General features: G+C 50.7%; 1 protein-coding gene across 1 annotated transcript; it reads left to right on the top strand.

Annotated features, from left to right (window-relative positions):
- The first annotated feature begins 5,057 nt into the window (after positions 1–5,057).
- On the top strand, positions 5,058–24,038 carry RPIA (ribose 5-phosphate isomerase A). Its single transcript, XM_080620116.1, has 9 exons — positions 5,058–5,294; positions 10,618–10,678; positions 12,544–12,599; positions 18,428–18,487; positions 19,044–19,108; positions 19,435–19,503; positions 20,001–20,142; positions 21,785–21,884; positions 23,779–24,038. Exons 1-9 carry the CDS (start codon positions 5,118–5,120, stop codon positions 23,874–23,876), a joined length of 828 nt encoding a protein of 275 aa, XP_080476242.1. The 5' UTR covers positions 5,058–5,117; the 3' UTR covers positions 23,877–24,038.
- The last annotated feature ends 256 nt before the right edge of the window (positions 24,039–24,294 follow it).

The following is a 24,294-nucleotide window of genomic DNA, read 5'->3' as shown; positions in this document are numbered from 1 at the left end:
CCACGGCTTCCCAGTCCTTGGATCATCTTTGTGGCCCTTTTCTGGACCCTCTCCAGCCTGTCCACATCTGTTTTGTACAGTGGGGACCAAAACTGACCACAGTATCCTAGCTGTGGCCTGATGAGCACTGAGTACAGTGGGATAATCACATCTTTATCTCTGCTGGTCATGCCCTTGTTGATGTTCCCTAGCATCCCATTGGATCTCTCTGCAGCAGCCACACACTTTACTCATACTGAGCTGCTGTCCACCAGGACCCAGAGGTCCCTTTCCACAGAGCTGCTCCCAGGGTAGATCCCAGCCTTTGCTGCACTCCAGGATTGGGTTTACTCAGGTGCAGGACCTGGCACTTGTCCTTCTGGAACTCCGTAAGTTCTTGTTACCCCGCTCTTCCAGCCTTTCCCGGTCATCCTGCAGGGTGGCTTTCTCACATAGTGATGTTTTCAACAGTCATGTTGAAGGGTAACTCTAATACACTTAAACTTTAAACTCCATTATACTTACAGGCCAGGCAGAAAAACTACTTCTGTGCCATGCTTTTAACATGAGATAAGAGTAACTTATCTCTTGTCCCACTAGTTATCCCAGGGGCTTGGAGACAGATGCACAGTAACCACAGACCCCAGCAAGTTCCAGAATATGGGAATACTTCACCAGTAGATTCTACCTTTGTGCTGGTTCATGGAGGTTTATTATGCTTAAGGCAAAACAACAGCCTTGTGCAAGTGTCCCCATCACACGCATGAGTATTACCTCACCTTCTTGCATTTTCCTCCCACTCCCCACCCCAGATCAGCAGTCTTCCAAGTGCCGCCTTTTATTTTCGGGTACTTTAGCAGTTTTTCATGACAGTACACATTTTCTGCTAGACTCCTCCTAGATTCCTTACCACTGAGGCATAAGGATTAACAGTTGTAACCTAAAAGCTCCTTTTCTGTTTTGGAAACGTTTCTCTAAGGCATAGACAATGTTATTCACAAATCCTTAAGACAAACACGGCACTACAGCCGTATCATTTTCTCTCTGTATTAAAAATTGGTGCCAACAAAAACCAAACTTCCTCCTTTTTCAAAGCATGACTCACATTCTCCACTCTGTTTTGACTGACATAAGAGATCTATTTCAGTCATATGACAATAACTTGAAATCTGACCAGCCATTGATGTGGAAATCAACGCCTGTTCTTGCAGGATGGAGGGATGTTAATGGGAATGGTGGTTTATGTAACTCCACTAGAGATCTGCCTGCTTTTCCTGACTAACTTGCTCTAAGCCAAAGCCCAGCGTGCCACCTCGTGGCTGCCCTGTGCCAAGGGCCACTCGGAGTTGCCTGGAAAACGATCACTTGTAGCCTTTCTTTCCCGACAGAATCCAGACCATCAAAAAGCCACATCAGTGTACCAGCACCCCTGCTGATGTCTTGTCACAAGCAGAATAAAATCAAGCAATTCATCCAACAGGTCAAACCAGAGACAAGCAGTGAAGATCTGTTGGAGTGAGTCCGGAGGAGGGCCATGAAGATGGTCAGAGGACTGGAGCGGCTCTGCTTTGGAGAGAGGCTGAGAGAGCTGGGCTTGTGCCGCCTGGAGAAGAGAAGGCACCAGGGAGACCTTAGAGCGGCTCCAGTGCCTAAAGGGGCTACAGGAAACCTGGAGAGGGGCTTTGGACAAGGGCCTGTAAGGACAGGCCAAGGGGAATGGCTTTAACCTGCCAGAGGAGAGACTGAGATGAGCTCTTAGGCAGAAGCTCTTCCCTGTGAGGGTGCTGAGGCGCTGGCACAGGGTGCCCAGAGAAGCTGTGGCCGCCCCATCCCTGGCAGTGTTCAAGGCCAGGTTGGACACAGGGGCTTGGAGCAAGCTGCTCTAGTGGAAGGTGTCCCTGCCCGTGGCAGGGGATTGGAACTGGATGAGCTTTAAGCTGCCTTCTAACCCAAGCCATTCTAGGATTCTATGAAGTGGGTATTACTCAGAAGAAATGGCACCAAACTGAAATGGAGTTTACAGGATAAAAAATCAGGTAGCAAGAATGTAATTGTTGGGACATGACAGGCTTGGAGAAGCCCTGCCAAGTAAAAAGAGATGTTATGTGGAAAGATGAGTTAGAAATGCTCAACCTTCCACTTGTTTTCTCCAGCAGTGTGTTGGTAAAGTTTTACCTTCATAGGTCTGGTTGGTTTTCAGCTGTTTCATGCTTTATCAAATGAGGGAGACATGCAGTTAACTAGGTGAACACAGCTGCCACCCAGGGGCTGCTGTGCCCATGGATTTCACTCACTATTCACTTTTGCAACAGGTTTAAACTGGGCTAAATCTACCCCAGCAGATGGTCCTACAGCCTTCCAGCTCCTAACTGACTGATCTTGCTGCCTTCCTCAGGAAAGGGCAAGGAAAACTGACCTTGATTTTGCTGGTTTCTTTACCTTTCAGAAAAAACCAGCTCTCTCCCAACACATGGAAGTAGCAGGAAAACTTGGTAAATGGTGGGAATGCTCTTTTTTGTGTTTTTCCTTTCTTAGACCAGAGCAGCTCTGGAAGAGGAGTTACAAAATCCCCTTTAGAGAGATGTTATGGGTGAGGTTTGGCTGAGCCAGTTCAACCTCATTCACCTGGCAAGAAGAAACTGGGGCTTTTTGTCTACGTGTCAAGATGAATCAGCACAGGGGTACAGGAATGCCAAACCCCATACCCAGGCTGAATGTGGCTGGCAGATGAAAGGAGTGAAGAGCAGGATTATCTCTTTCTGTCAACAACAAGCTGTTATCTCAGCTAGTGTGTAATTGCCTAACATGTAATTTCAGCTTCAGATGCAGAACTCAGCACCCAGAATCATGCAGCCACCCTCAGCAGCCCAATGGTCCAAGCTGCTCCATCCATCATTGGCTGGATTTATCCATCATTCACTGGGGTTACCACCTCACTGTTACCACCCTGTTGGACAAGGAGAATGTCTGTTCAAACAGAGCAGGTTCAAACAACCCCTCTGTACAGCAGCAGAGAGGATGAAAGCTGGCTCATGGACGGGCTTTGACACGGGACTAACACTGGCTTGTACAAAAGGACTTTGAGCTGCTTACAAACAGAACTAGAAGAAAATCCATTTGTAACATGTCCAGTGCCACATTTTTTTGCATAGGCAAGGCTCAGCACACCACAAATGAACCATTTTCCTGCATTCACTGAAACTGCAGCCCACCAGCAGATTCAGATACATCACTAACAGAACAACTCCTTCTCTAGCAGTGGAAATGTCTGTGTTCCTCCAGGCAGACACACTGCAAGGTGTGTTTCAAGCCAAAGTCACCAGCTATTGCTGTGAGGGTACAAACAGGTTTCTCAGCCCTTATTTAACTTCTGGGATAAAGCTCCCTGCTCTGTGGGATTTGAGTGATGTATGGACGGGCTTCTGGGATCAGTGCGGAATGCCAGCGACTGGTTTTTGTTTCAGGCAGAGGTCAAACACTGAGGATACTGCAGGCATAACCCCAAACACCGTCGGCTGCTCATTCAGTTTCACCATGAATGCACCATGGAAGAAGACAGCGCTTCAGTCTGTTTCTTTCCAAACTATACATCTCACTAGATGTGTGTATTTACACTTTAAAGCGTGTAACTTCCAGGAAAGATCGCTGCCAGCTGGCAGAAAGCACTGAATGACTATAGCCACCACGTGCTGCTCTTAATAGCAAGTCACCTGCTCTGTACAGAAAGGTGAGGCCTTGCCGGACCGAGATAACTCGGGTGGGTGACGATAACAGAGTCTTTGTTGAACTGCCAGCCCTTTGTTCACAGCCTGGAGTGAAAACAAAAGGAAACGTTTATAGCCGTTAAAAATCACAGCAGAATTGTTGAGGTTGGCAACAAAACAAGTCAGTCATGCACAGGATTAAAAATAAAGAATCCAAAAGCGGCTTTTCTGTGATGCAAATAAAGTAAGAATTATTATAATAATAATAAAATACTATACTTTGCACATTGGAGTGAGTAGTAAGGGACAAATACCTGCAGCTCTAGGGCTGCAGAACGAGAAGCTGAGGTAACCGTTCACAGTCACCCCAGGACTGAAAATGCAGAGTGACTCAAAGGTTGTGTTCAAGGCCAGGTTGGACAGAGTCTTGGGCAACAGGGTCTAAAGTGAGGTGTGTCTGCCCATGGCAGGGGGTTGGAACTGGATGATCTTAAGGTCCTTTCCAACCCAAACCGTTCTGTGATTCTATGATTCCATGATCTACCTCTAATGTTTTTCAGAAACAGCTTAAGCAGATGCCAACCCAGGATGGGGGTGTGTGTGTTTGTGAGGAATCAAGGAATCGTGTAGTGGTTGGAATTGGAGGAGAGCTTAAAGGTCATCCAGTTCCAACCAACCTTGCACTAGACCAGGTTGCTCCAAGCCCCTGTGTCCAGCCTGGCCTTGAACACTGCCAGGGATGGGGCAGCCACAGCTTCTCTGGGCACCCTGTGCCAGCGCCTCAGCACCCTCACAGGGAAGAAAATACGGGGGGCAGGAGGGGAAAGCTCTATGTGCTCCAGGACAGAAAACCTCAACTGACCATCCTGTGGGGAGGGAGAAGGACTAGTGACTGATGGTCAATAACGTGGTGCTTGGAGGATCAGCGCTTTTTGTCACACCAGTGTTCCTACTTGTGTGACACAGTGTCTCTCCCAGCCAGGGCTGTCCTTGGCTCCCCACTCCCCTTAGAGATCCAGATCATGCTACAAAGTTTGAGTACACATCAAGGCAGGCGCTTCCTTACACCTAAGCCCAGAGTTCAGGTGAATCCCAGAGCTCCCCGTGCCGTGCAGGTCTCCCAGCCACCCTCTCTCTTCCTCAGCACTTCCCGGAGGGACACTTCCCATTTCTCTGCGCGTTGCGGGAAAGCCTCATTCGCTCCATCCCTGCCCAGCCCGCTATAGGTGTATACGTACGCACAGACAGCACTAGGACACGTCGCTCCGGTGCTGCGGCGGGCCGGTCATGCATTGTGGGAGCTGTAGTTCGCAGCGCGCAGCACTACAAGTCCCAGCCTCCAGGAGGAGGAGGAGAAGGAGGAGGAGGAAGGGAGCCGGCTCGGCCCAGGCCTGCAGCCCGAGCGGGACCCCCCCGGGGGCGGGCCGTGGCGGCATGCGGCTCCTCGGCCGGCCCGGCCCGCTCCGCAGCACGGCGCTGGCCGCCCGGCCGCCGGCGAGGCTCCGAGCGGGGCCGTGGCGGCGCGGCTTCAGCCGCGGGCGGCTCGGCGGCACCATGGCAGAGGAGGCCAAGCGGCTGGCTGCCTGCGCGGCCGTGGACAAGCACGTCCAGGTGAGACCGCACGGACCCCGGCGCTGCCCGGGGCATGGGGGGCAACGGGGAGCGCGGATCCCAGGTGCGCACAGAGCATCCCGGAGCATGGAGGGGCTCCGGGGTGCAGGGACAGGCTCGGGTGCATGGACCCACCAGTGCACGGAGTGGACACGGGGTGCACGGAGGCGCTCGGAGCACGGATGGGCTTCGGGGTGCAGGGACCCCCAGATGACAGAGTGGCCACGGGGTACAGGGACAGGCTCTGGAGTGCAGGGACCCCCAAAGCACAGAGCGGACACGGCGTGCATGAAGCCTGTGGGAGCACGGACGGGCTCCGGGGTGCAGGAATCCCCAAAGCACAGAGGGGACACGAAGTGCACGGAGCCTCCCGGAGCGCGTTCGGACCCCGGGGTGCAGGGGCAGGCTCTGGAGTGCAGGGACCCATCAAAGCACGGAGCTTGCGACGGGGTGCACGGAGCATTCCCGGGACACGGACGGGCTCCGGGATGCAGGGACAGGCTCCGGGGTGCGGGGACACCCAAAGCACGGAGCAGCCACGGGGTGCACGGAGCCTCCCGGTGCGCAGGCAGGCTCCAGGGTGCATGGACAGGCTCTGGGGTGCGGGGACACCCAGTGCAAGGAGCAGCCACGGGGTGCACAGAGCCTTCCGGAGCGCGGGTGGATCCCAGGGTGCGCAGAGCTGCGCTGGGATGTGGAGACTCCCCCAGTGCATGGAGCGGACATGGGGTGCACAGAGTTTCCCAGTGCATGGACAGGCTCTGTGGTGCAGGGACCCCCCACTGCATGGAGTGACCATAGGGAGCGTGGAGTCTCCTAGTGCATGGATGGACCCGGGTTGCAGGAACAGGCTCTGGGATGCAGGGACCCCCATAGTGCATGCAGTGACCACGGGGTGCACAGAGCTTGCTGGTACATGGTTGGACTTTGGGCTGCATGGATACCCTCCAGTGCATGGAGCAGCTCTGAGGTGCATGGGGTGCATGCACAACCCAACCTCCTCCTGTAGCATGGACAGTCCTGGGATGCAGGGAGGGACCGTTGTGTCTCACCGAGCCTATTCCTCCTTTGCTTTGGACTGCAGTCCTTCAGCCTGGAGAGAAAACTGCTTTTCCCTTCCCATCAGTGCTCACCCACTGCGCGGCTCTGTGCCTTGCCTGGCTCAATGTCCTGCATCTGCAAGCATTCACCATGCACCGTCTTGCAACCTGGGCTGTGGCTGGAGTTCAGGATAATGCCATGTCCATCTCCTTTTCCCAAGTCCGGGATGCTCCACTGCTGCACCCTATTTCTGAGCACCCAAGCAAAGAGCAACGGCCCCATACCAGGGGGTCATGTCTTATCCTCTGCAGGGAGGGAAGTGCAGCAAGGGGCTTTAATGAAACCTTTGAAGCTCAGATAGGACCGGATCTGCTTGAGGTTTGTCACAGCCTGATTGTGAACACTTGGAAGATCAGCGGTTAAAGTCACACACTGGTTTATCGCAGTGTTTGCTGTGCAAACCCTGTCGCAACAGCGGTGATGAAACTGGCTTAGAGTCGGTGCCAGGAAGGTTGATTATAGCAGTGAGGGGGGGGAAAGTTTCCTTTTCCTTCATGCTTCCCCATTCCAGGTTAGCATCTTGAGGTGACTTCCCTGATGTCCCATAATGTTTCACTTGTATTGCAGCCTCTCCTTCCTCTGAGCACTCTGTACCTGCCTGCAGAGAGCACACCTACATATGTGAGACCTACCTCCTGCCAGGCCAGCGAGCTCAAAGGCAGCCTGTGGGGTGAGGGAGCTTGGGCAATGGACCGGTAGTTGCATTAAAACCCTCTGTTTCACCCAAAGCAAGCCCTAAAGTTGCACACTGAGGAAGGACTCGTGTCGCAAGGTGCGGAGCCAAGGCACGACCACACTGTGGGTTATCCGGTTTGATTTGGGGCAAAAGATGACTCTTCATTTTGGACTTTTCCTGGTGAAATACCTGGCCTTTGCGCTGCTGTACGGTCAAGCAGACTTGAGATAATGTTTCTGGCCGTGTCGCAGCTGATTAAAGTTCAGTGCCCCTCTGAATAAGTCAAATAGGCAGCGTCCAGGGTAATACCGCAACGCTTGGTGTGCAAGCTGGCTCGAAGCAGTGGTGGAGAAGCAGGTTGGAGGCACCACCAAGGAGTCAGGGGGCTCAGCCAGCAGAGAAAACCCATCTCCCTTCCAGCTTGCACTGTCAGGGTGCAGTTGCTGTTTGTAAGGGAGAGTTTTGTGTGTGGTTGTTGACTGTTAACGGTGGGAGCACTGTTATCTCTGAAAGCAAAGCTGCAGATTCCCTTCCTTGCACGGCAGAGATGTGGGAGACATCAGTGACTTCAGGGTTCGGTTGCGTTGGACAGATCTCTTCTGCTTAACCTAAAGGTTAAGGTGCTGTAAATCCATGGCACCAGGGTACTAGATGAGGGTCCTTACTTGGCATTCTCCTTCTCACCCAACCTTAGCTGTGCCTGCACTTCATGCAGCCTGCAGCAGATGTAAACCTGGGGAGGGGGGAATTAGGAAAGAACTTTTCTCTCTTTGTATTATTAAATATAATAATAATAATTATTATTATTAGAGCCAGATTGGTGTGTTTACCCACAGAGCTCCCCACTACTGGAGTGAACACTGAGTGACCAACCTCAGGAGTCATGGGCTGTGAGGCTCTGACAGCTCGGGGGAGTGGGGCTGGCACAGGGCTTGGGGCTTTAGAGCCATAAGCTGCTTGGGCAGAGCTGGCTTTGCATTTATACATCAGCTCTGAAGGCAGGCCCCGGCCCCGTCAGCATCTTTGTTAGAAGTGAAAAGATGGGTGGACTGAGCATTTATAAGAGGAAACTTTGGGCTTTGCTCTGTATTTATCTCCTGTTCTTTGCATAAACTTACGTTGGACCCACGAGCCCCTGTGGTGCTGCTGATACCCACGTCATGTGCGTTGTCTTGTCCACATCTGTAATGCTAAGCAGTGTCTCTACACCCTTTGTTTAGCTGAGGAAGAGCTGTGGTTGCTGCTGACTCCACTCCTGGAGTCCATACATGGGTCCTCAGCTATGCTGTGGGTCAGTGCCTTGGTTCTGTCTGCTGGGGTTTTAGTAGAACGACCTGAAATGTCTTATTTCTTTGCATGGGGCACTGCTCCTCAGTGCTGTGAGCTGGACCTGCCCCTTGCACGCTGACCCTGTGCTCTGCTTCTCCCTGGTGTTTGTCCTGCCCCTGTTTTAAAGGTGGATGGTTTATGGCTGGTTTTGTCCCTGGTCTGGCTGGGTTGGAGCTGAGGAGGGAGAGGTGGGAGCTGCAGTAAGGCAGGGGCTGTGACAGCACCAGTTTAAACTGGCTTAAACTGTTCATCTGCAAAACCCACTTAGCCCAAGGTCTTGCCACCGCTTAAGGAAGGACACTTCTGCCTGACAGGAGGATGGAGCCAGGAGGGGCTGGGCTCTGCTCCCAAGGAACAAGGGATGGGACAAGAGGAACCGGCCTCAAGCTGCACCAAGGGAGGTTTAGATGGAGCTGAGGAGCAATTCCTTCCCCAAAGGGTGCTCAGGCATTGGCACAGGCTGCCCAGGGCAGGGCTGCAGGCACCATCCCTGCAAGTGTTCGCACACGGTGGAGACGAGGCCTCAGTGCCATGGGTTAGTGGTGGCCTTGGCAGTGCTGGGGAACGGTTGGACCGGATGAGCTTAAAGGGCTTTTCCAACCCAGTTGATTTTGTGATTCTGTGATCACTGATAAATACCTTCAAGTTTATTGCCAACCATGGGCTGGGACCCTTGTGAGCTCTTCCATCTTCATTACAATGGAGCGGCTGATGCGGAGGCTTTCGCCATCCCTTTGGCCATCCAGCTGCTCCAAGAAGCTGTCTTACCCTATAGAAATGAGGGCAAAGAGAAGAAACTGCCTCTTCCCTGATCAAAGCAAGTCTCTTAGGACATGCAGTAGCGGGGTTCTCACCAGCCTCCCTGCAGCTTTGCTTCCCCTTCCTTGGCTGGCCACAAGAGGCTCATCCGTGGGGCAGGCGAAGCTGAGGAACCTCGGGAGCTATTGGGTTTCTGCTGGCACCATTGCAGGCATGCAGAAAGCCATCTCCTGCTTTCCCTGCCTTTTGCAGGGTCACGGTGGTTACTGAGGGCTGGGCTATGAGCCGAGTCCCTGGTTGTGTGCTGGGGTTTGGAGAACTCTGTTTTCTTTGAGCTTTCAACCTGCAGAAGCGAGGGAAATCATTAATCCTACGGGAGTGTGACCTGTCCTGAGCTCCACCTTGCCAGCTTGTGTGCTTGTGTAAGGGTTGAGCCGGTTGAAATGCTGCAGGTGTGTTTTTTTCCATAGCTGCAGAACTCTGGATCTACTGCATGTGGAGAAGCAGCTCCAGACCTGTCTAATATCCACGAGATAACACACACCAGCTTTCTGCCTGCATCTCTGGCTGGCTTCAAGTCTTTCTCATCTGGAGTCTCTGTAGTGATACTGGGCCTCCTTAAGTCAATTTAAGCTTTGGATCCCATCCAAAGAAGGGGAAGTACATTGGAAATGGGAAGTGTGCGAGAGGCTGCGGATAGCTCTCAGTGAGACTGAGTTGATAATAAACAGATCTACATGGCAGAGCATCCTCTTGAGAGGTAACACAGTTGAACCCATCCGCCATCAGCCTGCAGCCCCTTTTAGAGGCATGTCTGTGTCATGGATGAGATAGTAGTGATCCTTCGTTAACCACACCATAAGCAGAGAAAGGCCAGGGCTGAGCTGTGGTTAAAATGGGATCCTCTTCATTATATACTGCCAGGCTCACCCATCTTTCAAGTGTGCAGCTGGACTCTCCTATAGGCAGTTTTATTCCCTAGGAGCAGCTGCTGGTGCATGTGTACTGCTTACTAACAATACAGTTGGCAGCAAACCCATGCTTTTACTGTGTGGCTTCCTTGGGAGATGTTATCTTGAGGTTCTTTCAGCTTCTTCCTCTGTGGTATTGTTTGAAACTCCCAGCTTTCCGGCAGGAGAGGATTCATGGAGTGCCAGCAGCCAGCAGTGAGTGTGCATTGAACACCCTGAGATTCAGACCAGGGTGCTATTTAATAAATGTCCTTTAATAAAGGGGTGAGTTGCTTAAAATCCCATAGCCACAGACAGGGTTGTGCCCTCGCTGGCGCAGTGTGTTCCCTTCCTTGCCTGCAGCGGGCTAAGATGATGTGTGTCAGTGTGCATCTCCGGGCAAGGTTCCACTGCATGTGTTTATAATGTCGAATCCGCCAGGAAAAGTGGGAAGCCCCTGTGCCGAGCCCCCAGTAACAGCTCTCCTTCGTCTCTCTTTGATTTGCAGAACAATCAAGTTCTTGGGATTGGAAGTGGTTCTACGATAGTCCACGCGGTGCATCGATTAGGTAGGATGCTCCTCTTCCTATCTCTCCCCTTGCCCGGCTGCCCCAGCTACTTCAAAACCATGCTAAATCATCTGGATGCTGACTTAGAGCTGATGTGTCAGCTCTGTTCACCAACTGCTATCTCCTCCTTGAAGCTGAAGGCTAAAACTGGGTCTCATTCTCCAAATATGTTGCATAGGGAGTCCAGAGGAGGTAATGATTTAGCACTTGTTCTCCCATAGAGCCCAGCAAAGCGCTTTTCTGGCACCCACCACAAACTGGAGCTGAACTCCTGCATTTCATTCCAGCTCTGCCCCAGTCCTGACTTGCTCTGTGGCTTTGGGCCATGCAGCTGCTCTGCTTCCGTTAACCCATTTGCATGCAGCTCACATTGATTGCTCACATCCACGTTATTCACACTGAGGGTCCTGATGAGGTGTAACAAAAAGGAATGTGAAATCCCACTGCATTTTTCATACCTTATAGCTAGGTTTACCTGCGTGCCCCGAGTGCAGGTTTGCTCAAGGTGTGATTCAGAACATTTCAGCAACATATTCAAGTGAAGCTAATGCATTTCTGCAAAGGGAATATGAGCGCAATTATCCTCATGCCTCATTACAGAGGTTTCAAGTTCCCTTCACAGGGCACTCTCAGCCCTAGGGCACATCTGCCTATGGAGGTGCTGTACCTTGTCCTGCTTCGCTTGGATGCAAACCAGAGCAGCAGTGGGTGCCGTGGTGGGTTGGGAGAGCAGGATCAGGTCTGTTGTTCCTGAGGGTCCTGCTTGGATGCAGAGGGGGATTCTCGTTGGAAGCGGAGCTCAGTGTGTCCCACATGGATGGCTTTGCATGGTTGTGAAGTCCCCTTGGGCAGTGTGACCCACAGAGGGCAAGTGGTGCTGAGGTCTGAGCATAGCACAGTGCTTTGCTTTGCAGGGAAACAGAAGGGATGGTGCTGTGCCTGCCCCTGGCATCCACCTCACTCATTGTGTCTGTGATACACTTTACTTGTCTGGGAGCTGCGGTTCAGCTTTCTGGGTTGGGCTCAGTATTGCCACCACTCCCAACTACATAGAATCAATCTCTGAATGAATGGGTGCAGTATTTAAAGTGGAGTGCCTGTTCCAGGCTGCAAGTTCTGACTTTTCACGTCAGCTGAATGCATTAGCACTGGGATGGGGTTTGTAACGACACACAGCCTCACTGATTGCATCTTCAGCCCTTCCACAGCAGCGTTACATGGAGCATGTAGCCCGTGTGCTTGCTGTGGTATGAGAGCTGCCTCCGACTCCTGGGCTGCTGGCTTGTGCCCAAGTATTGTAATTACTAAAATAACATTTTGTCCATAATGATATCTTAGTAATAGATTTTAGTCATTTGAGGTTAACCTGGGGGAGGAAATATTTCCTTCCATTTAATGGAATACTGTGTTTTATTAGTCCTTTCCCTGCCATATATTTAAATGTTCTGTAATAAATGAATGTGATGTTCCCCAAGGCAACAAGCCAGAAAACCTTTCAGACAGCTGCTGTTTACAAGGAGTGCAGCTAAAACCTGTCTAATGGAGTGTGAGGGGGGAATGGGGCTTATTTCCCAGGTGACATTTGCTGACGGGGCTCCTCTGCTGCTGGAGACACAAAGGTTAATGGCCCATGGTGCCTTGGGCTGAGCCAGGGTGCGTGTTTAAACCCTTCTGACCCTGGAAACAGAGCCTCAGCCTATGAAGGGTGGCACCTGTTTGCGTTTGGAGCCTGAGTTATTTGCAAGCCAAGCAAGTAATTGCAGTGATTCATTCAAAGGGGCTGCTCGGAACTGAGATTTCTTAAAGTGATAGTTGGTGTTGTTTTACCTTCTGCAGCAAACTGAGACTTCTTTTCTTTCCTACAGCTGAGCGGGTTAAAGAGGAGAACCTGACAATTGTCTGCATCCCTACGTCTTTCCAGGTAAGAGCTTTCCTCCTTTGCAAGCACTCACACAGGGGTTCTTCCCTTTGGCTGTGGGAGGGAACCACGCCGCTGTCTGGGCTGGCTCACAGTGGTGTGATTAACTGAAGGCACCGGTGCAAGCAGTTGTGATGCAGCCTGCAGATAGACCTGATGGTGATGGTGCTGACCTGGGCTGCAGGGATGCTGTGGTGCTTTGAGGCGTGTTTCAAACCAGTGCGGTAACGCTGGTCATGTCAGTGTTGGTACGTGGCTTGCTCTGCATCCCGCTTGCGGAAGAGTGCTGTTTAGTGGTGAACCAGACTCATAATGCAAAGCACATTGGAGACACTTAAATCTCCTTTGATTCTGTATCAGGCCCTGAAAGCTGTAAAAAGCATGCTGCAAACAATAATAGCAAGCTTGTGTTTTTCGGGAGGGTTTGAAATGCATCAACTGGCTTTTATAAGCAATTGCAGAAGAGAAATAAGCTTCATCTTTCCTTTGCTGCACAGCTTTTGCAGGAATTGGTTCATGCTATGCCAACTCTTGAGAGGTTTGCAGGGAGAACGTGGTGAAGTGCAGAGCTGCTGGGGAAGCTTCTGAGCTGCTTCCATGCCTCCAGGCAACTGGCTTTGGTCTCTCTGCCTCTATTCCCTGAGGGAGGAACACACTGCACAGGAGCAAGATGTTACCTTGGTCCCTTTGGACAGGGAGAGGTGACACGGTGGGGACCATCCGTGGGGGTTTTGAGGGTTGGTGGCAATGCCCCATTCTAGGAATTGGGCATGCGTCCTCATGGTCCTGGTGTGGACCTTGGGGTTGTACTTTTGTCCCAACTCCTTCACCTCAAGGGCAATCAGGCAGTGGGGCAGGCTGTGCAGAGTCCATCCTTCAAGGCTTTCAAGACTTGAGTGGGTAAAGCCTTGAGCAACCTAGTAGCTGACCCTGCTTTGACGTGGAGGTTGGATAGAGACCAAACTGAATTACCCCAAAATCTTATGGAAGTAGTTTTCTCCTCCACCCTTCCAGTTGCAGGGAATGATGAGGGAAGAAACAGGAAGAGCCAGCAGATCAATGCCTGGCTCTAAGCTTGGTGTCACCATGATCGTGGGTTGGTTTACTCAGCACCAGGCCTGCTGGTGACAGATGGGGTGCACCAGACTCAAAGGGGGAAAAGGATCTTTGTGCAGGAGTAACCAGGATTCACTGAAAGAGCTTGAAACTACATTTGAAGGGACAACGGGATCAAACCAGACTCACCAGAGATAAGCCTGGGGGCAGCACACCAGTGTTTGAGGGATAGTGTGTTAGTGAGGTCCTTCAGTCTTAGTGGTGGTAGGGGATGGAAATCCATGCAGCAGCAAATTCACCAGGGTTATTGATGTGTTAGAAACCACAGAAGCCCCTGAGAATGGTCGTGTGGGAATTGGGTCTTTTTGCCCAAAAAAAGGGATAGAATCAACAGCCCAACTGAAGTATATCTGCACTTGTGTACACAGCATGGGCAACAAACAGAGGGAGCTGGAAGACATTGCATAGCAGGAAAGCAATGACAGAGCTGCCATCCTGGAAACATGGTGGGATGATTGGCACAGCTGGAGTGCTGCAGTGCATGGCTATAAACTCTTTGGAAGGTACAGGCATGGAAGGAGAGGTGTTGGGTTAGCTCTGTTGTTAGGGAGTGCTTTGACTGTCTGGAGCTTAGTGATGCTGATGATAGGTTTGAGTGTTTATAGGTAAGAACCAAGAGGAAGGCCACCAAGGCATGGCCATGGTGAGTCTTGGCATAGTGATAACAACGTGATAAGAGTTTATAACTCTTGGAGAAGCAAGGAGCAGAGTCAGCAGAACCAGGACTTCTGGAGGGCTGATTTTAGCCTGTTTAGGAGCCTGGGTGACAAAGTCCCTTGGCAGTCCTGAAAGCCAAAGGAGTCCAGAAGGCTGGACATTCTTCAAGAGGGAAATCTGAGAGGACACAGGAGCAGCCGTCCCCATATGCTGAAAGACGATCCATCAGGGAAGAGACCAGCCTGGCTGAACAGGGAGCTTTGGCTGGAACTCGGGAAGAAAAGGAGAGTTTATGACCTCTGGAAGAAAGGGCAGGAGCCTTAGGAGGACTACAGGGGTGTTGTGAGGTTATGCAAGGAGAAATTGGAAGAGCTAAAGCCCAACTACTATGGCTACTGCCGTAAAAGACAATAAATAATGTATCTATAAATTAACCACACAGGGAGGGCTAAGGATAATCTCCATCCTGTATAGGATATGGTAGGGAAAACAGTGACAAAGGATGAGGAAAAGGCTGAAGTACTTAATGCCTTCTCTGCCTTAGTCTTGAATAGCAAGACCAATTGTTCTTGGGGTACCCAGCCCCCTGAGCTGGAAGACAAGGATGGGGAGCAGAATGAAGCCCTATAATCCAAGGGGAAATGATCAGTGACCTGCTGTACCACTTGGACACACACAAGTCTATGGGGCTGGATGGGATCCACCCAAAGGTGCTGAGAGAACTGGTGGAAGTGCTCACTGAGCCACTTCCCATCATTTACCAGCAGTCCTGGCTCAATGGGAAGGTCCCAGCTGGCTGGACATTAGCAAGTGTGACCCCCATCCACAAGAAGGGCCAGGGGAGGTTTAGATTGGATAGTATGAAAAATGGCTTTACTGAAAGGGTTGTCAAGCATTGGAGCAGGCTGCCCAGGGCAGTGGTGGGGTCCCCATCCCTGGGGGTATATAGAAGATGTGTACAAGTGGCCCTTAGTGCCATGGGTTAGTGGTGGCCTTGACAGTGCTGGGGTAATGGTTGGACTCAATGATCTTAAAGGTCTTTTCCAACCTAAGTGAGTCTGTGATTATATGAAAAGTTAAAATCCTCTTACCCTGCAGGTGTTCTTTAAGTGAGGGTATGGGCTGATGGGAGTTGCTCTTTTCCTGGCTGTTGCAACCAACCAGTGGCCAATTGAGGTACAATGCAAACTGCTGCAAAAGACAAACCCAGTGAAAACTACTTTCCCTTTTGTTAACCTTTATCAGTCCTTCTGTTGCATCTGTAGACTGTGGTGAGAGTTTGCCTTTGACATGTCTAAAATGATCCCCATCCTGACATAATGTGTCCCATTGGAAGCTGGGGCTTGAAGATCAGTTATTAGGTCTTACAGAAAATACTGATAAAGCTCTTGCAGTGATTGCGGGCTGGAGCCTGTCCTGCCTTGAAATGTTGGGATAGCTTGTGTAATGCTACACTAAAACCAAAAGGTTGCTGTAAAAGGCAAAAGGTAGATCACTTGTAGGACCCAATATCCCCCAGACACAGGGCAGCCTCCTAGTTTTTGCCATCTCTTAGACCCAAACCAATCCCGACTGAAGCACTCCCAGGTCAGCAAAACAGCATCCTATTTTTGCTATGTACAATGGCTGCCTGAGGTCGGTGGCAAGGAAGAATTGGTTTCAGTGGGCTTTTATTGTCCTCCCTTCCTTGTTGTCAGGTTGGGTTATTCCATCACCACCAGTAAAGCTAGAGCCAGGGTAAGTATCTGTCCCTTGGCTTTTGTGTTTCTCCTTTTCACCTGGATGTGTGCCGAGAGCACGGAGTGAGACCGTTCTTGGCAAGTGCTGGACAGTTCTCACCTTTCCCCTGCTGTGGCAGCTCTGCTTTGGTTCCTGCTGCTCTGCTCCATTGCCTTCCAAGCAGAGAGCCTGAAGAAAGCCACCTTGTTCCTACACTGCTGACTCCAAGCCTGTTCAGGATGGGGCCTGCATGTGCAGCGCAGTGATTTTTCAATGCTTTCAGCTCTTGAAATCCCTCTTCATGGACACCATGTGATGAATGGAAACCTGCTGGTTTTTATTCTTGTTATATTGTGAGTCCTTAGGGCAAACCGAGTGCGCAGTCAAGAGTTCACAGCCCATGGGTGTTAACACTGCATGCTATGAAATGCCACCATAAGCGATTCGTAACTCATTGCCAGCAGTACCACTTGCTAACTTGTCTTAATGTTTCTGGGATGCCAGTACATGCAACTGATGCACTTTGTTAGTGGATAACATACAGGGGAACTGGTTGATCCAGGGGTTTCTTGGTCAAGCTACAGCATGGTAGGGAGTTCAGACTTGAGCAGAGTACATGCAAGGGGGGTGTCTCACTCAGGTGATGATTTGTAACATGGAAAACCCAACCAATTCAAGGTTCTTTAAGTTAGAACTCCTGTTTGAGGGGATTGAATGCACCCTCAGTCAGTTTGCAGGTGACACCAAGTAGGGAGGGAGTGTTGATCTGTCTGAGGGTAGGAAGGCTCTGCAGAGGGATGTGGACAGGCTGGATTGATGGGTCAAGGCCAATTGTATGAGGTTCAACAAGGCTCAGTGCTGGGTTCTGCACTTGGGGCACAACAACCCCATGCAATGCTACAGGCTTGGGGAAGAGTGGCTGGAAAGCTGATCAGTGGAAAAGGACCTGGGGGTGCTGATTGATGGAGCTGAACATGAGCATCTTGTGCCCAGGCAGCCAAGATGACAACAGCATCCTGACCTGTACCAGCAACAGTGTGGCAGCAGGACCAGGGCAGTGATCATCCCCCTGTACTGGGCACTGGTGAGGCTGCACCTTGAATCCTGTGTTCAGTTCTGGGCCCCTCACTACAAGAGAGACATTGAGGTGCTGGAGCGGGGCCAGAGAAGGGCAATGGAGCTGGTGCAGGGCCTGGAGCACAGGGTGATGGGGAACGGCTGAGGGACCTGGGGGGTTCAGTCTGGAGAAGAGAAGGCTCAGGGGGGACCTGATCGCTCCCTACAACTGCCTGACAGGAGGATGGAGCCAGGAGGGGCTGGGCTCTGCTCCCAAGGAACAAGGGATGGGACAAGAGGAACCGGCCTCAAGCTGCACCAGGGCAGGTTTAGATGGAGCTGAGGAACAATTCCTGCCCCAAAGGGTGGTAAAGTATTGGAACAAGTTCCCACAGCAGTGTTGGAGTCTCCATCCCTGGAGGTATTTAAAAGACATGTAGATGTGACACATGGGGACATGGTTTAGTGGTCAACTTGTTTGTGCTGGATTAATGGTTGGACTCGATCTTAAACATCTTCCCCAACCTAAACAATTCCATGTTTAGGGAACCTCACACTAAACATGGGTCTCTCCTTAAACTGATGGACTGAGCGGAAGGTCACTCTGGGTGCTCTGTGTTGTGTTGCCACTAGAGGGAAATACACGGCCACTTCAGTAAAAGGAGATTGGAGCTGCCAAGTCCCTGTTTCTGAAGCTTCCCACTCTTCTTCCACGGGTTGGACTTTCCTTTATAACCTTGTTTGTTTGCTTGTTTGTTTCCAATATGAAAAGTATCTTCACTGTTAGCTCCACATCACTGTGGTGTAAATACTTAATCTTCTTGCTCCCGTTTTTCAGCTGAAGGAAATCAGAGGGACTGGATGTGTGTGAAGGAGAATAATGTCTAAGCTGAAACAACACAGGACTCAAAACCCCCATATCTGTTCTAATGTTTAGGTACAAGCGATTCCCACCAAGCTGATGGGACCTCCTGCTATTTAGTACAGAGAGATCCAAACCCAGGAGTCCTTTTGCACAGCCTGAGTGTTTAAGTTCAAATCAACAGCAGGGTTTTCCTTTGATTAAGTTAATCCGGTGTGGGAGCATCATTTTCTCCTCCCATGCATTCCCATTGCTGGCTGCAGGCGCTCCAGAGTCAGGGTGGAGCAGTGGAGCTCTTCTAAGGAGAATCCATCCTTGCTGCAGCTGAGGGATTGACACCACGAGTCTGTTTTCCTTTCCTGCCATTGGTAAATGGTGTTTGCCACCAGTAAATGGTGTTTGCTGTCTTCTTGGTGCACAGGCCCGTCAGCTGATCCTGCAGAACGGCTTAACCCTAAGTGACTTGGACCGGCATCCAGAGGTAAGGACCGCGGAGGTGAGACCTCACCCGACCTTCCTCTAACCTGGTCCTTTGTAAAGCACCAGGCTCCTTTGTGCTCCCCTGAGGACATGAGTTTAGGCAGCCACGCTGCAGGACGTGGCTTGGTTTATGTTCTTCCCCAGCCCGTGTCATACTGCTTGATGCTTTAGATAGTGAATAGGCTGCTGAGTTGGGTTCCCTACAGGCGGAATCTCTTCCGGGCTGAGACAGGGATATTGTGTTGCTGAACTGTCACCGAGATTTCCCCCGTGAGCTCCCTGCCTGCATGCTGGTCCTTAAGTGACACTGGAAGCTAAAGTGATGTCCTTGCAGGCCAGCAATTAGGTTTTGGCTTTTCTTTCCCCTGCTCTTACACGCCTGTGATTTAGTGGGGGCTGGTATCGTCGGGATGCTGATCTGTAGTCAGGCTGGCATCAAGGTGGTCCCAGCTCTAGCGTCATTTCTGGCTGCTGCTTGGATCCTGAGCTGCACAAAGAGCAGTGCCTTGGTGCTGCACAAGAGGGGTTTCCACCCCAAGTTCCTCCTCTCCCTACAGCTCGACGTTGCCATCGATGGAGCAGATGAAGTGGACTCTGACCTCAACCTTATCAAAGGTGGCGGGTGAGCCTTGCTGGCCTGTGCACGGTGCTGGTGGCGGGTGGCCTCTGAGCATCCCTTTCTGGCTGCCAGTGGTCTGGGGTGGGCTGGAGAGGCTGAGGGGATGCTGTGCATGCACCTGCAATGGGACATGGCTCCTGACCAAGTGTGTGTGAGGGACAAGGGGGATAAAGTGATGGGGCAGGGGAAGGGGCACTGGTGTGGGGCAATGGCAGCACCAAAATGAACAAGGACATGGTAGAGGGGACTGGATTTCAAAGCCATTGGGCACATTGAGGAGCAATCTGATGTTTTCTGATTATTTTATTTCTATTTTCTTCCCCTCACAGTGGCTGCTTGACACAGGAGAAGATAGTTGCAGGATATGCAAAATGCTTCATCGTTATTGCTGATTACAGGTGAGAATATTACTATTCATTACACCTCTGTCCTATAGGAGCATTCAGATAGTCCTGTGTTAGGCCACTGTTGTCCTTCCAGTGGGTCAAGGGAGCAGGAATAGGTAGAAATGAGCCTGACTCCCAGTGCTTTACCAATTCAGTTTAGCTTTTCTTCTTAATTTTCAGCTCAGCAGGCCTGCTTAGGAAATGTGGGGAAATGGTTGCTGTGCTTTTTGAGCTCAGTGACTGTCAGCACAGAATAGATTTCCCTTTCTGTACATACTGCTGCAGGGCTGTAATAAAAACAGTATGTCCTGCTTGTCCAAAACATGTCAAAACAGGGTTTATGAGTGAGTAAATCGTGCATTGAACTGGTTCTTCCTACACATTAATCAGTGTGAACTGATTGCTGTGCCCTCCGGGCGTTATGCCTGAGGGGTCTGCAAGGGGTGATGTGATAATGGTGTTAGCAATGTAATGCCTGACTCTGATCCCACCGCAAACTATGTCCTCAGGAAAAAGTCAGAGAGCCTTGGGGAGCAATGGAAGAAGGGAATTCCCATCGAAGTAATCCCCATGGCTTATGTCCCTGTCACCAGAGCCCTGACCAAAAACTTCGGAGGTGCTGTGGAGCTGCGGATGGCTGTTAGCAAAGCAGTAAGTATCACAGTATGCTAGAGATTGGAAGGGACCTCAAAAGATCATCCAGTCCAATCCCCCTGCTGGAGCAGGAACACCTAGATAAGGTTACACAGGAATGTGTCCAGGCGGGTTTTGAATGTCTCCAGAGGAGACTCCACAACCCCCCTGGGCAGCCTGTTCCAGTGTTCTGTCACCCTCACTGAGAAGAAGTTTCTTCTCAAGTTTAAGTGGAACCTCTTGTGTTCCAGTTTGTACCCATTACCCCTTGTCCTATCATTGTTTGCCACTGAGAAGAGCCTGGCTCCATCCTCGTGACACTCCCCCTTTATATATTTATATACACTAATAAGGTCACCCCTAAGTCTCCTCTTCTCCAAACTATAGAGACCCAGCTCCCTCAGCCTTTCCTCATAAGGGAGATGCTCCACTCCCTTAATCATCTTAGTTGCCCTGCGCTGGACTCTCTCCAGCAGGTCCCTGTCCCTCATCAGCCCAGCTTCCCCAAAGGAGTCATCTGAACGTGGACAAATGGAGGACCGGAGGTGTGGCCTTTCATCTAATTAAATCTGGGCTTTCACTCCCACGAGTGGCATGTGTAATTCCCCTAATTATACTTTGGTTAATGAAGTGTTATGTTCAGGTGTTCAGGCTGCTCATTGAAAGCCTCTCTGGCTTATGTCTACTGAAGCAAGCACCCGTGAGCAGGGAGAGGAGGGACTGACAGTCCGGGTCTGACCCACTGCTCTGTGGGGCTGTTGGGGACTGGAGGGAGGGCAGTCTGTGCTGCCAAAGAGGGTCTTGAGTTAGGGGCAGCTCATGCTCCATCCCAATACCACATAGAACCAGACTAAATTGAAACTTGAAGGTGCTTTGTCTCTGCTGTCACTGCCCCATCACTTGAGCAGCAGGGTTTCACCAGCCACATTGCATGGCAAGGGAAACAGAGTCTGCAGTAAGGCTGGAGATACCACCTGAAGGCTTGTTTTTAATGCTCCTAATCCTGAGAGGCTCCAGGGATTGCATTTAGGTGCCTGAGAAGAGCAAATTCAAGTTCATTCTCTGTGAACGTGAGACCAGCCTTGCTTGGGGAATGCACATCAGTGTTGCTGTGTCCTTGGAGGATGCTGGTCCCTCTTGGTGCGTGTGGTTACGCATCCTGCTCAGCGCTGCTGAAACACCTTGTCCTCAGCCCCAGTCTGTTGAAAAGACCCAATGTCCTCTTCTGTTTCGCTTGGGAGAGTGCTGGGCACATCTGGAACACTGAAATCCAGAAGTTCTTCAATTCCAAAACATCCCCATGGCATCATGCTGTTATCACTGGGGCAGAGGGATCTTACTTTGGGTTCAGTTGCCTGTGACAGCCTTTTTAGGACTTTGTTCTACCTGTACTCTTGGGAAAAGGATTCCCTATTGCAGTGATGAAATTCCATCGTTCTTTCCAGCTTCTGCATGATTATCTGTATGAAGGAGAATAAGGAACAAGCAGTTGCCTTGGGTGATGGTTTTATTTACAGGCTTATTGTGAACTGCCCTGATTTACTTCATTGATAACTCTGAATGGTTGTGGTGGTGATGGTGGTCTCAGTGAGGGCTGTGGCAGTCCCTGGCTGGGCTCTGTAGACAAGGAGCTCATGGTGTGACGTGGGTTTGCTTCCAGGGCCCCGTGGTGACAGACAACGGGAACTTCATCCTGGACTGGAAGTTTGACAAGGTTCATGAATGGGGTGAAGTGAACACTGCCATAAAAATGATACCAGGTAATGTCTATGATACCAAAGAGAAAGGCAAACCCCAAAGCTGGCTAAGGCTTGGTCCATGCTGGATAACCCTGACCGTGGGAACCCTACCCTGGATAAGAGGAATTACATGTGTGTGTGTATTTACTGCCCTCTTACTGGTCCCTGCATCTGCTTCTACTTCAGAGATCTATCAGCTGAATTAGTACAACTCTACCCATGTGGCATTTCCATGTGGTGGTGAAAACCTGGGGTGAAGCTGGGTGACTTAGGACACTGTTCCCCATTAGGCACACCAGCCCTGTGCTCCTCCTTGCTCTCCTTGTGCCCATTTAGAGAGGGACTTTGGACACACTGGTGAGTGCTGGAGTCACAGTTCACGCTGGGTTACAGTATTTTCTAGGAGCTCCTTATAGCTTTGCATCCCATTGCCATTGTGTGCTCCTATGCTGTAAGGGTGCAATGTATGCTAGCTATTGCTGTGCAAGAGAGAAGCAGTGGCTGATTGCACAGTTTGCAAGCGAAACAGCCTCTCTGCAAGGACTCCTGCCTGGCCTGAGACCTGCTGTCCAGGCCAGAGCTGCTCCTGGATGATGCCAGGTCTCTGGAACTCTCTGGGCCTCAGTGGAGCAGCAGATAGACTGGCTCAGCCACACCTGGGTATCTTTTCTGGTTATCTTGGCCAAGTCTGCTCAGCTTTTGAATACATATGCTTGTATCTTTTATCTTTGAGTTTATCCCAGGTACCTGTTTGCCCTGAAAGCCACAACACAACTGCCTTCACTGGCTGTGTGTTGTCAGGGCAAGCAGGAACAGGTTGGGATCCTGTTGCACAAACCTCAGCATCCCCACAAAGCAGCAATATCGTGTGTTGTAAGGACTTCTTCCTTTCATCTCTTTTGGTTGAGACATGAAAGGTAAATGATGGGACCTGTTCCATCACACTGGTGTGGAGATGGTCTCAGCACCATATGCTGCTCGGATATGGACCTGCTAAGGGGAGGAGAGCATCTTCCCTACCCAGAAGTGGAGGAGCAGAACTGTTACAGTCTAAATACAGTGGTGATAGCAGGGCTCTGGCCACCTAACCCTTGTCTTTAATTTCTTCCCACCTTCTTGGCTGTGGCTCAGTAATCACTGTGAAGTTAGGGGCACCCCATAATTAAATGCAACCAGAAGTACATTTACAAATGGGCTGCAAATTGAAGCAGTAGCATTAGAGCTGCTGAGTCCTGACATTTGAATAAGTGTGATCCAGGTGTTCTCTTAACAGGTTAGGATTTTATATGTGTTTAAAGGAAAAGGGGGTAAGCCTGTGGCTGCCTGTAGCTTCCTCTTGCTCGCCTGGGTCATCAGGTGGCTGAAAATCATAGAATCCCAGACTGGTTTGTGTTGGAAAGGACCTTAAAGCTCATCCAGTTCCAAGCCCCTGCCATGGGCAGGGACACCTCACACTAGACCATGTCACCCAAGGCTCTGTCCAACCTGGCCTTGAACACTGCCAAGGATGAAGCATTCACAACCTCCCTGGGCAACCCATTCCAGTGCCTCACCACCCTCACAGTAAAGAGCTTCCTCCTTATATCTAACCTAAATCTCCCTTGTTTAAGTTTAAACCCATCACCCCTTGTCCTGTCACTACAGTCCCTGATGAAGCGTCCCTCCCCAGCATCCTTGTAGGTCCCCTTCAGATACTGGAAGCTGCTCTGAGGTCTTATGGTTCTTCTGGGGATGGCTTCATGGAAAAGACTTCCCAGGGGCTTCCTGCACAACATCACGCGGATTGGACACCTCTCTCCAAACCGCAGATGGAGTCATTGGTCCCTTTTAACAAACAAAACCACGGTGAGAGCGGAGGAATCCATGCGCTGGGGTGTCTCTGGCATTAACCAGTGTGTGAACCCTCATTTCCCAGGCGTGGTGGAGACGGGGCTCTTCATCGACATGGCAGAGGTGGTGTACTTCGGCATGGAGGACGGCTCGGTCAGCGTGCGGGAGAAGCAGCCTCGCTGAGGCCCCTCTGCTTCACCTCCAGCCACTTTGATTCCCCTGCTGTAACGGTGCCAACCTGACGTCTTGCCTTAACTGAGCAGCGGTTGTTGCAGAGGATGGATGATGGGAAGTGGGTCGGAATCCGCTGACGTGATGCTGAATGTCTTCTTGTGTTTTTTAAAGACCAACAACAGAAAATCTATTCTATTTCTATATCTATATTTTTACTTTATAGGAAATGTTGTCCTTTTTTTAAAGAATCGTTTCAACAAATTGCTTTAACGTTTTTATTTGATTTTCTAAGGAATACTTAACCAAAAAGAATACTCCTTGTTTTGTTTGTGATTTGTGTGGTTTTATTTCCTTGCATTCAAAGAGAACTTGAACCCTTCTGGTTGCTCATAGTGCTTTAGTGACTGAGGTCAGGAATCCAATCCTA

Source organism: Psittacula echo, assembly GCF_963264785.1.
Source record: "Psittacula echo genome assembly, chromosome: 1".
NCBI classification, from domain to species: domain Eukaryota; kingdom Metazoa; phylum Chordata; class Aves; order Psittaciformes; family Psittacidae; genus Psittacula; species Psittacula echo.
Note: the sequence above shows the minus strand (reverse complement) of the source record. Positions and strands in the feature narration are given on the sequence as shown.